The sequence below is a fragment of the Saccostrea echinata genome, unplaced genomic scaffold, assembly GCF_033153115.1.
Source record: "Saccostrea echinata isolate AGI-Se365-2 ecotype Australia unplaced genomic scaffold, CSIRO_AGI_Sech_v1 ptg000029l, whole genome shotgun sequence".
NCBI classification, from domain to species: Eukaryota; Metazoa; Mollusca; class Bivalvia; order Ostreida; family Ostreidae; genus Saccostrea; species Saccostrea echinata.
The window spans coordinates 41,075,467-41,092,456 of NW_026889778.1; the positions used below are offsets into that span (position 1 = coordinate 41,075,467).

Sequence of the window (16,990 nt, forward strand, 5' to 3'; positions counted from 1 at the left end):
ATGTTAAAAAGAAAAAAGAGGCAATTATATAGCTGCATGAACATCGAACGACTATTACATATACATGTATTAGGGTTTCCTGATAAATTTATCGGTAAAATTTGTATATATTCCTTCAGGGTGGAGATGTACATCTACTTTATGCGGGATTTTGAACAAAGTATTTCTTCCTGCTTTAAGCCTGTAGGCAGTCAGTAGAAACTACAATATATTTTCTGTCGGTAGTGGTATAAATTCAATTCCCCGCGCTTGCGTGGGATTTCATCTAGTTTTATAGAAAGTAAGAATCATACAGTTGACAAAATAAATCCCAACCAAACAAAAGCCAATTGGGTTTTCAGTTTTTGTTGAGAAGGACACATATTAATTAGATATTTTCATAGATTGGTTTTTTTCTTGGCAGATGTCTATGTCAGACGACTCTGATTATGATCATTCTGATCATATGGATGATGATGATTATGATTATGGAGGTTACTATGATAATGACACTGATGACCTTGACATAGATAAGCCAAAGAAAAGCGAAGACCCAGAGTACTTTGAATACGAACTTCTGCAGGTGGAAGATGTTGAGCGCTTACTAAACGAGGAGGTGGAGGTTCTCTGTAGGGCTCTTAAGGTAAGTCAGTGAACTGTAGTCATAATTCTGTTTTGTTTATTATTGAATAAAGTATATTTTGACTTATCTGATAATCTCTGTATCTGCACTCTCATAGGAATTAAAAATAATTATATTTCAATTGTTATCAATATTTCAGTATATTTCATTAAACCTTAAATCATTTTGAATAGAAATATAAAGATCTTTGCTCTGGGTCTTTAAATGATAATTTCCAAATTGAAAATTGAAGTAATGTTTTATGCAGTGCTGGTGCATATCTTCTGTCTTCTTACCAGGTTGGAGATATTTACTGAAGATTTATCAGGTGATACATTCATTTTGATTTTTAAAATCTTTCTTGATTTTGCAGATTGATCCATACCTTGCCAAAATGCTGCTACAAGTACATGGCTGGCAGAAAGATTCCATTATTGAACAGTAAGTATCCACTAGAAGACACTTGCAAATAGGTACAAAGCCTGTCAATTTACACTATGTTTTATTACAGTTTTAAATAAAAGAAATGTTTGCTCAACAAATTGAATACAAGGCAAGCATGATGGATATGCTGAATAAATTTAAGTTTGTGAACAAGCACATTGACTAAATGAATATGTTTTTGTCTTTTTGATTACATTAATAGCAATTATTCTATGTTCAAGACTGGGTTTTCTTTTAAATCAGATACTTGCAAGTAGAATTGTATACCTACTGTACTATTCTTTTGAAGGAAGTAGCGTAGAGGTTATAAATGAAATACAGATGTATAATCAAGTTCTACAAATTTATCTGTAAGAATTATGACTTTCTGAATTGTTCATGAGAACTGTAATTTTCAGACACAAGAAGAGCCCTTCTAAGTTGTTGGTAGACTCCAAGATCATGCCTGCAATTAAACATCAGGTGAGGAACTAATATATATAAGTAACATTCATAGTAAAAGAGTCTAGATAAAATAAATTTTAACAATAATGTAGGCCTTATCAGAGAAAAGACTATGTTTAAAATAATCTGCATTTTATTCAGATGGTGAAATAATACATGTATAAATACAATAAATGAACAATCATCATGATCAATGAGAATTATCAGAAATGTGTCCATCCTGAACAATCCAAAATTAGAAGAGCAATAGAGGATGTTTATTGTTTTATAGTTGGATATGGAATATTCTTGAGTGGGGTAGGATTTTGAAATTTTCACAAGTGTAAAGTACAAGCAAAAATATCAAAAATCCTGTCTCATGAATGAAATAAATTCTATATTAAACCAACTACAAAATTACATTTTCTGTTTAGTACATTTTTGATGGTTTTCTTTTTGATCCTTATAGCTAATTAGATAAAGTTGTTTTAGTAAAATGTAAATGTAATAAATGAAGGTATATGCAATGTGGCGAAGAATCTATTGAATATATGTTAACTAGATGCCCAGAACTCTACAAAATCACTGTTATATTTGTTAGAACACATTTAAGTTTATGAACATCATTATTTCAGGATGAGGCTGTCGGGGGTCAGAAGGAGTGCAGTGTTTGTTTTGAACAGGCTCCATCTAAGACATTCAGCTGTTTGACATGTGGACACATCTTCTGTAAGAACTGCTGGGATTTGTACTTCCAGATACAAATCAAACAGGGAATTACCACAGGTAAGTTTACAAGTTCAGGTCAAGCATACTCCCAACCTTGTCCCACAGTCATGTTTAGCATAAGTTGACTGAATAAATAGCTATACATGTAAAACTTTCCCCCATTTCTGTTGATCTGCACCCATTATTGGGGGGGGGGGGGTGTGTTTTGTTAGCTCACCTGAGCCGAAGGCTCAAGTGAGCTTTTCTGATCACATTTTGTCCGTCGTCCGTCCGTCCGTCTGTCTGTCCGTCTGTCTGTCTGTCTGTCTGTCCGTCCGTCATAAACTTTTCACATTTTTTACTTCTTCTCAAGAACCACTGGGCCAATTTTGACCAAACTTGGTACAAAGCATCCTTGGGTAAAGGGGAATTTAAATTGTGAAAATGAAGGGCCAAGTCCCCTCACAAGGGGAGATAATCAAGAGAAGACAAAAATAGGGTGGGGTCATTAAAAAATCTTCTTCTCAAGAACCACAGGGCCAGTAAAGCTGAAACTTATATGGAAGCATCCTGGGATAGTGTACATTCTAAATTGTTCAAATCATGACCCCCGGGGTAGGGCGGGGCCACAATAGGAAATACAAGTTTTACATTGAAATATATAGGAAAAATCTTTAAAAATCTTCTTCTCAAGAACCACTGGGCCAGAAAAGCTGAAACTTATGTGGAAGCATCCTGGGATAGTGTACATTCTAAATTGTAAAAATCATGACCCCAGGTGGTAGGGCGGGGCCACAATAGGGAATCAAAGTTTTACATTGAAATATATAGGAAAAATCTTTAAAAATCTTCTTTTCAAGAACCACTGGGCCAGAAAAGCTGAAACTTATGTGGAAGCATCCTGGGGTAGTGTAGATTCTAAATTGTTCAAATCATGACCCCTGGGGGTAGGGCGGGGCCACAATAGGGAATCCAAGTTTTACATTGAAATATATAGGAAAAATCTTTAAAAATCTTCTTCTCAAGAACCACTGGGCCAGAAGAGCTGAAACTTATGTGGAAGCATCCTGGGGTAGTGTAGATTCTAAATTGTTCAAATCATGACCCCCGGGGGTAGGGCAGGGCCACAATAGGAAATACAAGTTTTACATTGAAATATATAGGAAAAATCTTTAAAAATCTTCTTCTCAAGAACCACTGGGCCAGAAAAGCTGAAACTTATGTGGAAGCATCCTGGGGTAGTGTAGATTTTAAATTGTTTAAATCATGACCCCCGGGGGTAGAGCGGGGCCACAATAGGGAATCCAAGTTTTACATTGAAATATATATAGGAAAAATCTTTAAAAATCTTCTTCTCAAGAACCACTGGGCCAGAAAAGCTGAAACTTATGTGGAAGCATCCTGGGGTAGTGTAGATTATAAATTGTTCAAATCATGACCCCCGGGGGTAGGGCGGGGCCACAATAGGAAATACAAGTTTTACATTGAAATATATAGGAAAAATCTTTAAAAATCTTCTTCTCAAGAACCACTGGGCCAGAAAAGCTGAAACTTATGTGGAAGCATCCTCAAGTAGTGTACACTCTAAATTGTTCAAATCATGACCCAGGGGATAGGGCGGGGCCACAATAGGGGGAATCCCAAGTTTTACATTGAAATATATAGGAAAAATCTTTAAAAATCTTCTCAAGAACCACTGGACCAGAAAAACTGAAACTTATGTGGAAGCATCCTGGGGTAGTGTAGATTCTAAATTGTTCAAATCATGGCCCCTGGGGGGAGGGTGGGGCCACAATAGGTATTACAAGGGGGGAGTCTGGTAATGAACAGCATGGCCAAAGTTACTCGTGAGCGATGTGGACCATGGGCCTCTTGTTTTTTTTTGCAATTCCTTTTAAAAGGGAGAGTGTACTTTACTTTTTTTTATATTTTGAACAATTTTTATTTTCAAAGCAGATAAATTTACACAGAAATTTTCTATAGTTACATAAAGGCTCATCTTTGAAGTTTAAACACAGAGAGCTAAAAAGGATTGATGCATGTTATCTCTTTTGAAAATTATTTTTGTAGAACAAATTGTAAGAGGCTGATATAAATCTTATTTCTAGGTATTGAGTGCATGCAGAAGGACTGCCATATTCTAGTTCCGGAAGATTTCCTGTGCAATGCTTTGTCTAAACCTGAATTACGAGACAAATACACACAAATGTCATTCACAGACCATGTTGAGGTTTTTGTTTGATAATTTATAAATGATCTAATCACACTTTAGGATAAAGGAAACTCATTTTCATTTGTAAAATTCCTTTGTATTTAATTTTTCAAAACATTTTTTTCTTTGCATTTTTAGGCCCACCCAGAGTTACGGTTTTGCCCGGGTCCAAATTGTTCTGTGGTAGTTAGATCTAAGGAATTGAAGTCTAAGAAAGTGGAATGCAGTCACTGCAAAACCACATTTTGGTAAGAACTGATCTGGACAGGTTGTTCATATAACAGAGTTCACAAGCTTATATTTCTTTTAATGCAGTGAAAGAAGAAAAAATTCAAAAAAAAATTATTGGAGATAAGACCTCTTTATTTCAATGTTTAAAATGTACATCTTTTATTAAAGATATCTCAAATTATTTTGTCTGAAAATTAGTTGAAATAAATAAAACAAGTGACTTTTTGCTTGAGGTCAACTAAATGATCCATCCTTTAGTTAACTGAAAGATATGTCCCAAATAGTGACTGGTTACTGTATGATTAATTCAAAATTGCATCAATTGCATTCTAAATTTCTCTAAAAAATTAAAGTAAAAATGTACATGAAGAACATATAAGTAAGATTATTATATAAACATTTTAAAAAAGCAATAGAACTTAATTTAGTGACTCTTGACTATTTCTTTTCCAGTTTTCGTTGTGGCATAGACTACCATGCTCCCACTGATTGTGGAACAATCAAAAAGTGGCTGACAAAGTGTGCTGATGATTCAGAGACAGCCAATTACATTAGTGCTCACACCAAAGATGTACGTTATGTAAAAAATCTTAGGACTTTTACATTGCTTCTCCTTGAATCAGAAATGGAGTGTAAATGTGTCCATTTAAAACATTGTTTGTTTGTATGCAAGAAAATTAGTTTAGAACTTTGTTTTGAATTTCTTTTTTTTTCAGTGCCCAAAGTGTCATGTCTGTATAGAGAAAAATGGAGGTTGTAATCACATGGTATGTGTATTTCATGAAAACTATGAAATTTTCTACTATTCCACTTTTCAAATTATTGCTGAAACAGAGAAAAATATTGTTAAAAATTTTTTGTGATTTGCATTTATAATCAGTATTAAAAGAAATTCAAATAATTTAATAGTCCTGAATTGTTTATAGTGAATAAATGCTCATTTCCACATCAAAATTTGTCACAAAGAATTGACAATGATTACATGTCACAGGATGCAATGAAAAAGTATTCATGTTCTTTGTAGAATTCAAAATAACTCAGTCTACTTGAACTGTTCATTTTAGCAATGTACCAAATGTAAGTTTGACTTCTGTTGGATGTGCCTGGGTGACTGGAAGGCCCACGGTAGTGAGTATTATGAATGTAGCCGCTACAAGGAGAACCCAAACATTGCTAACGAGTCTGTCCACGCCCAGGCCCGGGAAGCCCTCAAGAAATATCTCTTCTACTTTGAAAGGGTATCTATTAAGTACAGGTCCACGTAACAATCAGGCAGGAGGTGATACATTGGGTTCTCAGAAATTAATGATTTTTCACTCACAGTTATTTCTCGGGTTATAAGCCGTGTATGTGAAAGGAAAAATATTTTGGGTCATTGTTACTATGGAAACCTGGACAAAGAAATTTCCCTAGCAACCGGCCAATTTTTCTTTGTAGATTGACGAAATTTCACTCATTTTAAAGGCTTTAAACGAAACGTAAATAAAGTATATATATTTCTTATTTAGTGTAATAAGAAAGATACATTTTTAAAGTGTTCTGTCAACGTAATAAAAAGAAATTACATTCTCTAATATATTTGCTATAGACACAGTTAAAGATACATGTTTACCTTTTTTGCTGATTCAGCATTTTGTGTGATTTTAGCAAAAAATCGAGTCGATATTATTCATTTCACCATCTTAAAACAATTGCTTCATCTATTTCATGTAAAACCACTGGAAAACCTCTCTAAGAATTTGAAATAAAAAGTTTTGCAAATTTGAAAATTCCTATCTGTTGCTAAGCAACAAAAATGGATGGTTGGATAAATTAAAAAAAATAGGAAAATGTAAAGCATTGAAAGAAAAATCGTATAAATTTTAATCATTGATTACCAAAAACAAAGTTTAAAATAATAAAATATAAAATATTCTTCCTTGTATACTCTAGACTATTTTACAATAAGCTATCTCCATGGCAACAGCAAATTTTCCTTAGCAACAAAGCATTGAAAGTTATTTTTAGCACATATTCATCTAAGTTTTTAAAAGATTATCTGATTCTTATGGTTGAATTGCTATTGTCCAGAATCGACATTGTCAAACTGTATGTTTTAAAGTATTTTTAAGTTTATTCATCCATAGCAACAGAACTTGTCCACATAGCAACAAATGTATTTTATAAAGAATGTAGTATGTAGAACAGTATGTACCAAGTCCTCAACAAAAATCTGTGTCTTTAAAGATGTTAGCTAGGCAAAACATTCTACTTATTGAAATGAAAAATTACTTGTTTGACTTATGACTGGTATTTTTTTCACTTTCAAATGGTAAATCAATGACCTATTTTTCATGCTAGTGGCTTATTAAGACTTGAGAATCTTAAAGTTTCTTGCAAAGTCCTGAAAAAATTGCATCGTGACCTATATTTGCGATGAACACTGGATGGTCTAATTTCTGAAAAGTTAAAAAAAAAAAAATGCAGTAATCTTGTTAAAAAAGTTATTGGCTTTTGATGAGGTCTGCTTGTGATAATGCAGACCTGGTGAGGTATTGATTGACCGAGGCCGAAGGCTGAGGTTAATCAGTTTCTGACAAAGTCCGTATGGGCAGGAGTAGGTCGAATTCAAAAGTCAATAAAAAATGTTTAAATTGTAATTATTGAGTACCAAAAACAAATTTTAAAAGAATAAAATATATAATATTTTTCTATGTAAACTTATGACTTTTTAAAAATTTCCATCTCCATGGAAACAGAAAATTTTCTGCAACAAGGCAAGGAAAGTAATTTTTAGCACATAAATCTATTCATGAAAGTTTACATTTTAGCAGTAAAACTGAATTTGTGCAGTCCGACTGACTACTCTGGTTTTTTGTTGAATCTTCCTATGCTATCGAAAATGTAACTAATATCCAAATATCCCACATAAGCAAAGTTTGGGGGGGGGGGGGGTTTGGGGTGTGTATTATACAGAAATCCCTTTACTGTGTGTCTTTCTGTCCATGCCATCTTCTCCTTGCTATAACTTTGTTATTGAAAAACTCCATGCAATCTTCTCCTTGCTATAACTTTGTTACTGAAAAACACTGAAAGTTCATACATTGTACAGAGATTGCTTATGACCCAAGGGGGTGTCATGCCCTTGACACAAGGTCTTGCCAGCATGTTCAAGGTCACTAGCAAAAAAAAATGTATAAAATTTGTTGTCCGGTCAAAAACTTTCGAACGGAGAATCATTGGATGCTCATACTTGGTACAGTGATAGCTTTGTTGACCCACGTGTGTTAAGACCTTTACCAAAGGTCATTTTGGTTAGTTCAAGGTCACTGGCTGAAAAATTTTAAAATTTTTGTCTGGGCAATGTTATTTTATAACGGCGAATTTCTGGAAGGTCATACATAGAATAAAATTTGCTGATGATCCGAAAGTGTGTGTCGACCTTGACCCAAGGTATATCAGACAAGTAAGTAGTCACTGGAAGAAAAATTATGCAATAGAGAATTCCTGGAAGCTCATACTTGGTACAAAGATTGTTTGACCTATGAGTAAAACCGACCTTAACCCAAACTCCTTTTAGCAAGTTCAAGGTCATATACAGAAAAGTATAAAATTCTGGTCTGGCCTATGACTTTGAAATTTAGAATTACTAGAGGCTTACATATTGTACAGAGAATGCTTTTGACCTGTGGGTTTGTCATGACCTTGACTCATGTTGGTGTTGGCAAGTTCAAGGTCACTGACAAAAACATATTAAATGCTTGTCTGAACTCCAACATTGTAATGGAGATTCACTGGAAGCTCTACTTGACACAGAGCTTGATTATGATCCAAGGGTGTGTCCTGTTATTGAATAAAGATCATTCCTGCAAGTTAAAGATCACTGGCTGAAAAGTAAAAATAAAATTCTTGTCTGGGTTACATTTGTTTGATCCTTGACTTTTGACCTTGTGACCTCAAAATCAACAATGATCTGGGGGAAATAAATTAGAAGTTTGTAATACTAGTGAATTTTAGCTCACCTGAGCGAAGGATCAAGTGAGCTTTTCTGACAGAAATTTGTCCTTTGTCTGTCGTAGTTGTCATTGTTGTCATTGTAAACTTTTCACATTTTCGCCTTCTTGTCAAGAACCACTGGACCATTTTCAATCAAACTGCCACAAAATACTTGGGAAAAGTGGATTCAAGTTTGTTTTGATGAAGGATCAGGCATTATTCCAAGGGGAAAATAATTAAAATATGAAAAATTTATCTTTTAAAAATCTTCTGAAGAACCACCGTGCTTGAAAATATGAAAGAAATGTGGAAGCATCCTCAGGTAGTGTAGGTTCAAGTTTGTTCAAATCATGACCCCGGAGATAGGGTGGGGCCACAATAGGTGATCAAAGTTTTACATAGGAATACATAAGAAAAATCTTTTAGAATCTTCATCTCAAGATGAGCAAAGCCATGATTGGCCATTTTTATGTAGAAGCATCCTCGGGTAGTGTAGATTCAAGTTTCTTCAAATCATGACTCCGGGGCGTAGGGTGGGGCCACAATGGGCAATCAAAGTGTTACATATGAAAGCATAGGGGAAATCTTTAAAATTCTTCTCAAGAGCAACAAAGCCATGATTGGTCATAATTATATAAAAGCATAATCAGGTAATGTAGGCTTAATTTTTTCAAATCATGACCACCCAGGAGAATAGAGGGGCCATAACAATGGATCAAAGCTATAAAAGGAATATAAAGGACATAATCAAAATACAATTACTGTAAAAAGCATCAGTCAGCATTGGATTCAAAATTAAGATAGATTGCATTTGCTGACAAGGTCATTGTATTGACCATAGAAATGATGACTTTAAAGAAGACTGTTGACTTTTTTGTCAGTAGCTTGCCTCCTTTTAGAAATTGTTCGTACCTAGAGCGTCTCTTGCGTATCGGAACAATTGGGAGATAAAAAACAAGCTTAGAGCACAAACTTTAATTGTTTACTTCATAGAACAACACTAATATTATTTTCATTAATTTTTTTTTATTTTTTCATTAAGCTCGTTATATCAAAATGAATAATTAGTTATTACAAGTAAATATCTCGATATAACTAGGCTAGTTAATAATTCTCTATCGAGAGTAAGTTATCTCGTAATAATTTAATTCTGGTTGTAACACGTCATTTGAATGGATAGAAGAATTAGTTTATATCGTATAACATATGTTGCCTACATCACAATGACTTACGTCAAAAACTTATTATTCCACTTGACGTTACTTTAAAAATATGTTCAATTAGAAGGCATTTTTGAAGGAAAATTGCCTTATTGTCTTTGTTTAATGACGGTAAATTAAATTATAAGGAAAGAATTTAAAAGCTGTCCAAGTTATACTGGTATAACCTGGGTTGGAACAGATTACGCTTTTTTATTAACCGCTTCGCGGCTTATAAAGCATAAACTGTCCCAACCCAGGTTATACAGTATATTGATTGATTGATTGTATGTTGTTTTACGTCCCATTCGAGAATTTTTTCACTCATATAGAGACGTCACCATATACCGGTGAAGGGCTTCAAATTTTGACCTTTACTCGGAACGCAGGGCCATTAAGCAATGAGGGATCTTTATCGTGCCAATGCCTGCCGTGACATGGGACCTCGATTTTTAAGGTCTCATCCGAAGGACCCGCAAATTTCACTTCAAAGTGCAGAGCGTATGGTGATGGAACAATTGCTACCCATTTTTGATTGATTTAAGTCAGTCACAGCCGAGATTCGAACTCACGGCCTCCCGATCATGGAGCGAGCGCTCTACCGACTGAGCTATCGTAAATGGTTTATACAGTATAACTTGGGTAGCTTTTAAATTCATTTCTTAAATAATGAATTAGCTATATGTACTTCATTAAAATGAATTCCCTATCTTGTTTTTATAACAAGTTAGTATAGTTTGTATCATATTATAATATCATTCAAATCTCATTCTCAAGGAGTTAGTAGTCTCGTTACAACGAGTTTGTTATCTAACGAGTATGTCATCTTTTTATAATAATTAATTAGCTATCTTGAGTTAGTATCTCACTATTACACATTATTTAGTTATCTCATCAAAATAAGTTTTTTAATCTCGTTATCCAGGAGACAGTAGTCTCGCTACAAAGAGTTTGTTTATTTCGTTTTTCCATCTTAGCTAACTTGATAGCTTTGCTTACATTTGTATCAGCCAGTCAAATTGCGCGCAGACTTCTGTATTGAACCATCTAAACTCCTTATAAGTAAATGGTTTGAATATTTATTGTTTTAATATATTATATTCCACCTTTGTTAAACAGTTTAAGCTGTTCAAATATAATTGTTATCTTGGTAAAAAACAAAAGACTAAGTATATCATGGGCCTTTATATATTTCATGGAGAAAATAGGCAGATCATGAAAAATGTAAAAATTCCTGATAATTTAAAATACAGTTATTGACGTTTGAATTCGGCCTACTTGTTTCTTTACGGACTTTGTCAGGAACTGATTAACCTCAACCTTCGGCCTCGGTCAACCAACACCTCACCAGCTCTGCATTGTCACAAGCAGACCTCATCAAAAGTCAATAGTTTTTTCTAAACGAAATTACTGCATTTTTTAAAACTTGTCAGAAGTTAGACTGTCCAGTTTTTTTGCATATATTGGTCATGATGCAAAATTTTCAGGAATTTGTCAGAAATTTTAAGACTATGAAGTCTTGATAAGCCACTAGCATGAAAAATAGGTCATTGATTTACCATTTGAAAGTGAAAAAAAATACCAGTCATTAGTCAAGTAAGTGATTTTTCATTCCCATAAGTAGAATGTTTTTGCCTAGTAAACATCTTTTGAAGACACATATTGTTATTGAGGAATTGCTACATACTGATTCTTTATAAATACATTTGTTGCTATGTGGACAAGTTCTGTTGCTATGGATGAATAAACTTAAAAATACTTTTAAAAAACCAGTTTGACAATGTCAATTCTGGGCAATAGCAATTCAACCATAAGAATCAGATAATCTTTTAAAAATTTAGATGAATATGTGCTAAAAATAACTTTCAATGCTTTGTTGCTAAGGAAAATGTGTTGTTGCCATAGAGATAGCTTATTGTAAAATAGTCTACAGTACACAAGGAAGAATATTTTATATTTTATTATTTTAAACTTTGTTTTTGTTAAATAATGATTACAATTTTATTCGATTTTTCTTCCAATGCTTTACATTTTCCCCTTTTTTAATTTATCCAACCATCCATTTTTGTTGCTTAGCAACAGATAGGAATTTTCAAATTTGCAAAACTTTTTATTTCAAATTCTTAGAGAGGTTTTCCAGTGGTTTTACATGAAATAGATAAAACAATTGTATTAAGATGGTGAAATGAATAATATCGACTTGATTTTTGCTAAAATCACGCAAAATGCTGAATCAGCAAAAAAATGGCAAATTTGTATCTTTAACTGTGTCTATAGCAAATATATTAGAGCATGTAGTTTCTTTTTATTACATTGACAAAACACTTTAAAAATGTATCTTTCTTTAAGTATTACACATAAGAAAAAATGATTTTATTTACGTTTCGTATAAAGCCTTCAAAATGAGTGTAATTTCGTCAGTCTACAGAGAGAAATTGGCCGGTTGCTAGGGAAATTTCTTTGCCCAGGTTTCCATAGTAACAATGACCCAAAATATTTTTCCTTTCACATACATGGATTATAGCCCGAGAAAAAACTGTGAGTGAAAAACCATTAATTTCTGAGAACCCCCATGTATCACCTTTTATATATAGGCTGCCTGATTGTTACGTGGACCTGTACTTAACAGTTTGTGGGTTTTTTTTTTTAATTGTGATACTAATTTTTTGGTGAATATTTTAACACTACTTATACAAGAAAAAAAGGAGAAAAGAAGTAGAGGTGCAGCTAATATTTGAAGTAACTGATGCTGTAAAATTATGTACATTTATTGATTTCTTAATAAATGAGTATCGTTGTTACTTTAGTAGTTTTTAAGGGGATTCATGTTGCAGAGGTCAAATATAAAAATAAATGTACAGTGTAACGATATAAAACATGCACAACTTGAAATTCAAATATCATGATAGATACTAGTATATGTAAGAACATATCTTCAAAAATTGCGAACATGTAACTTACACATAGCTGTTATATGCATTATTTCAGTTCATATTTAGGAATCAGTGATCTTAATTTTCATATGAAATAATTTGTAGTATGAAAACCATGCCAAAAGTCTCCAGTTGGAGGAGCAAACTCTTCAAAGAATCACCTCAAAGATCCAAGACAAGGTCATGAAGAACACAGGCACCTGGATAGATTGGCAGTATTTACTAGACGCTGCCACTCTGCTCAAAAAGGTAAGCTGTCACACTGCTCAAAAAGGTAAGCTGTCACAGTGCTTGAAAACTGCTTGACACATAAGCTGATGCACTGCTTAAAAAGGTAAAGGTGCCATAGTGTTTAGAAGGGTAAACTGATATATTGCATAGGAAGGTAAGCCTATGCACTGCTTATAAAAGGTAAGATGATGCTTTGCTTGAAAAGCTAAGCCGATGCTCTGCTTAAATAAGACTAGTATAAAAATATATTATTTATGTACAACTTTAAGAGGAAGTAACAATCATGAAAAATCACAGTGCTTTAAACATAAAACATGTTTGGTTTTTGTCTTTAAAAAGTTTGTTAATAAGTATGCATACTGTAGACTTAGAGTAAATTATTTTAAGCACCTAACAAGCTGAATATTCCAAAAATAAAGTACTGCATGCTGCAGTGTTTTGAATAAGTAATAGCAAGCAGGTAACCATCTGAAATTTGTGCTAGAGATTTTCTAATAATTTTCATGATTCTGTGAATTAAACATTCACATCCTTTTCTATTTTCAGTGCCGGTACACTCTTCAGTATACATATCCCTATGCCTACTATATGGAGAAGGGAGCCAGGAAACAGCTGGTATGTATGTTATTAACCCCCCCCCCCCCCCTTTCCCATCACTGTCAAAAAAAGGTTCTCCATTCATGGATGTGTACATTGTTTCTTGAGCATCAAAGATTAAAAGAGTAGTACAAAGTACATGTCATGTAATGACTAGAAATCTGAATTAAGATTAACATGTATTACAAAACGTTATTGGGATTTTTATTTCACTAGAGTCATCACGTGACTTACTGCTATATTTTCTGGCCTTGGTTGTGGAATGTGTGCAAATATTAAAACATTACTAAATTCTTTTCTTAAAGGACTGAAATGATCTTTATAGCATCTGTGTGTAAAGAGAAATGAAATTGAGCATTTCATTGTCCATGCCCCCAGGGCATAAGTCCATGATCTGGTCATGAGGGATAGGGCCAAAACCATCAAAGAATTTCATGCAATTATAAGAATTTACTCTACACCTTGACTCTCAGTAGGCAAATTTTTTTCATGGTTGTTTTAGGCAGCTAGTCCTTTTCAAAATTGAGGAATTTATGTCCCTGGGTCCCAGAGATTAGGCCCAAAGGGCCAGTTTTACAAAAGAACTTACGACTAAGACCAAAAACTTCAGTTGACTGTAAAATTTTGCAAAATTAAATATTCTGTTTAAAATTGCCAGTGTTAAAATACCTTACTACATTCTTTTAACGTTGAACCTTTGTCGTATGACGTCATATCGAGTAAATGAGTTTAGACTGTCTTTTTGGTGCTAGATCCATTATGACGTCATAATTAATTTAATGTTACTTTTTAGCTCACCTGAGCTGAAAGCTCAAGTGAGCTTTTCTGATCACCCGTTGTCCGTCGTCCGTCCGTCTGTCCATCCGTCCGTCTGTAAACTTTTCACATTTTCAACTTCTTCTCAAGAACCATTGGGCCAATTTTAACCAAACTTGGTACAAAGTATCCTTGGGGGAAGGGGAGTTTAAATTGTTAGAATAAAGGGCCAAGTCTCCTTACAAGGGGAGATAATCAAGAAAAGACAAAAATAGGGTGGGGTCATTAAAAAATCTTCTCAAGAACCACTGGGCCAGAAAAGCTGAAACTTATATGGAAGCATCCTGGGATAGTGTAGATTCTAAATTGTTAAAATCATGACCCCCGGGGGTAGGGTGGGGCCACAATAGGAAATACAAGTTTTACATTGAAATATATAGGAAAAATCTTTAAAAATCTTCTCAAGAACCACTGAGCCAGAAAAGCTGAAACTTATGTGGAAGCATCCTGGGGTAGTGTAGATTCTAAATTGTTAAAATCATGACCCCCGGGGGTAGGGCGAGGCCACAATAGGGAATCCAAGTTTTACATTGAAATATATAGGAGAAATCTTGAAAAATCTTCTTCTCAAGAACCACTGGGCCAGAAAAGCTGAAACTTATGTGGAAGCATCCTTGGGTAGTGTCGATTCTAATTTGTTCAAATCATGACCCCCGGGGGTAGGGTGGGGCCACAATAGGAAATACAAGTTTTACATTGAAATATATAGGAAAAATCTTTAAAAATCTTCTTCTCAAGAACCACTGAACCAGAAAAACTGAAACTTATGTGGAAGCATCCTGGGGTAGTGTAGTTTCTAAATTGTTAAAATCATGACCCCCGGGGGTAGGGTGGGGCCACAATAGGGAATACAAGTTTTACATTGAAATATATAGGAAAAATCTTTAAAAATCTTCTTCTCAAGAACCACTGAGCCAAAAAAGCTGAAACTTATGTGGAAGCATCCTGGGGTAGTGTAGATTCTAAATTGTTCAAATCATGACCCCTGGGGGTAGGGCGAGGCCACAATAGGGAATCCAAGTTTTACATTGAAATATATAGGAGAAATCTTGAAAAATCTTCTTCTCAAGAACCACTGGGCCAGAAAAGCTGAAACTTATGTGGAAGCATCCTGGGGTAGTGTAGTTTCTAAATTGTTAAAATCATGACCCCCGGGGGTAGGGTGGGGCCACAATAGGGAATACAAGTTTTACATTGAAATATATAGGAAAAATCTTTAGAAATCTTCTTTTCAAGAACCACTGAGCCAGAAAAGCTGAAACTTATATAGAAGCATCCTCAAGTAGTGTACACTCTAAATTGTTCAAATCATTACCCCGGGGATGGGGGGGGGGGGGCACAATAGGGAATCCCAAGTTTTACATTGAAATATATAGGAAAAATCTTTAAAAATCTTCTCAAGAACCACTGGACCAGAAAAACTGAAACTTATGTGGAAGCATCCTGGGGTAGTGTAGATTCTAAATTGTTCAAATCATGGCCCCTGGGGGTAGGGCGGGGCCACAATAGGTATTACAAGGGGGGAAGTCTGGTAATGAACAGCATGGCCAAAGTTACTCAGGTGAGTGATGTGGCCCATGGGCCTCTTGTTCCTGTACTTTCTCCAAGACTGTCTCATGTAATGAAGTTACACAACTGTGATAATGTGAATGGCATGCAACTACCGTATAACGGGTATTTTCTGCGGTTGGAAATTTTTGCGATTTAACCCCTACAAGATAGCAAATTAATTTCTGCGTTTTCAATTTCTGTGGTTGCATTATACCGCAAAAAATTATTTACTGGGTAGGATCACCAAACTCTAAGAATTATCAAATAGCTGCCATGTTTACGTTTTATAAATTCATTGAGACATATTGATCAAAGGTGCATCAGAACTGGTATTAAGCTATTAAGCTTAATTAAATTACTATCTTTTAGTTAGTCTTTAGTAAAATTATGTCGAGTCCCAATTGAAATGAATTATTACAGTATCAGTCCACCCAAACAACAATAAAAATCTTTATTCTACATTGTAACAAACGTTTTATGCGATCTATTAAAATATTTAAATATATAGATAATTAATGCATCCAAGCCATATTCTAAAAATACGCTTATAGTTAATTGCCATTAAAATTAACCTGGTGTTTATTTTTTAAGCTTAAACAAATAGTTGCATAATCAAGTAACCTAAAGTTGACCGTATAGAATCACAGGTGCCATGTGCAATGAGGCTAACTAATCCTGTCAGTCGTCTGCATTGAGTGAAATTCACGAGACAATCAAGCCACATTGTGTATACAAGCAGTAATTATGGTCTCAAGATAAAACACAAGATTGAAAAAAAAGTGTTAAAGAAAGAAAGAAAAGCTAATATGTGTTGTTTGCAGCTATCGGAGTTTGGACTAATAATTGTGAAATCTCTTTTAGTCATTTACTTGTACATGTATATCCATATAAAATAAAGAAATAGGTACAAGAAAAGATACTTTTGTATAAAATTATTAATTAAATTGATATTATTTACAGGAAAGTTTTGATTCAATATGTTTTGGACAAATCCTGACATCTAAAATCTTCGAATTTCGATGACGCCCAAATTTTCTCGCTAACGAGGACGTGTCCACTCATGAGTCTG

At 34.2% G+C, this 16,990-nt stretch overlaps 1 protein-coding gene across 2 annotated transcripts in view; it reads left to right on the forward strand.

The window, feature by feature from the left end:
• LOC133195947 (potential E3 ubiquitin-protein ligase ariadne-2-like) overlaps positions 1–16,990 on the forward strand; it is a 191,660-nt gene that overhangs the window by 171,462 nt on the left and 3,208 nt on the right. For both annotated transcript variants that reach the window (XM_061331933.1, XM_061331932.1), the window contains exons 2-12: positions 404–622; positions 975–1,042; positions 1,444–1,507; positions 2,104–2,254; positions 4,285–4,406; positions 4,527–4,636; positions 5,073–5,190; positions 5,336–5,386; positions 5,684–5,857; positions 12,832–12,975; positions 13,504–13,572. In XM_061331933.1, coding sequence (XP_061187917.1) covers positions 404–622; positions 975–1,042; positions 1,444–1,507; positions 2,104–2,254; positions 4,285–4,406; positions 4,527–4,636; positions 5,073–5,190; positions 5,336–5,386; positions 5,684–5,857; positions 12,832–12,975; positions 13,504–13,572 — 1,290 coding nt within the window. The remainder of the gene's footprint in view (positions 1–403; positions 623–974; positions 1,043–1,443; positions 1,508–2,103; positions 2,255–4,284; positions 4,407–4,526; positions 4,637–5,072; positions 5,191–5,335; positions 5,387–5,683; positions 5,858–12,831; positions 12,976–13,503; positions 13,573–16,990) is intronic.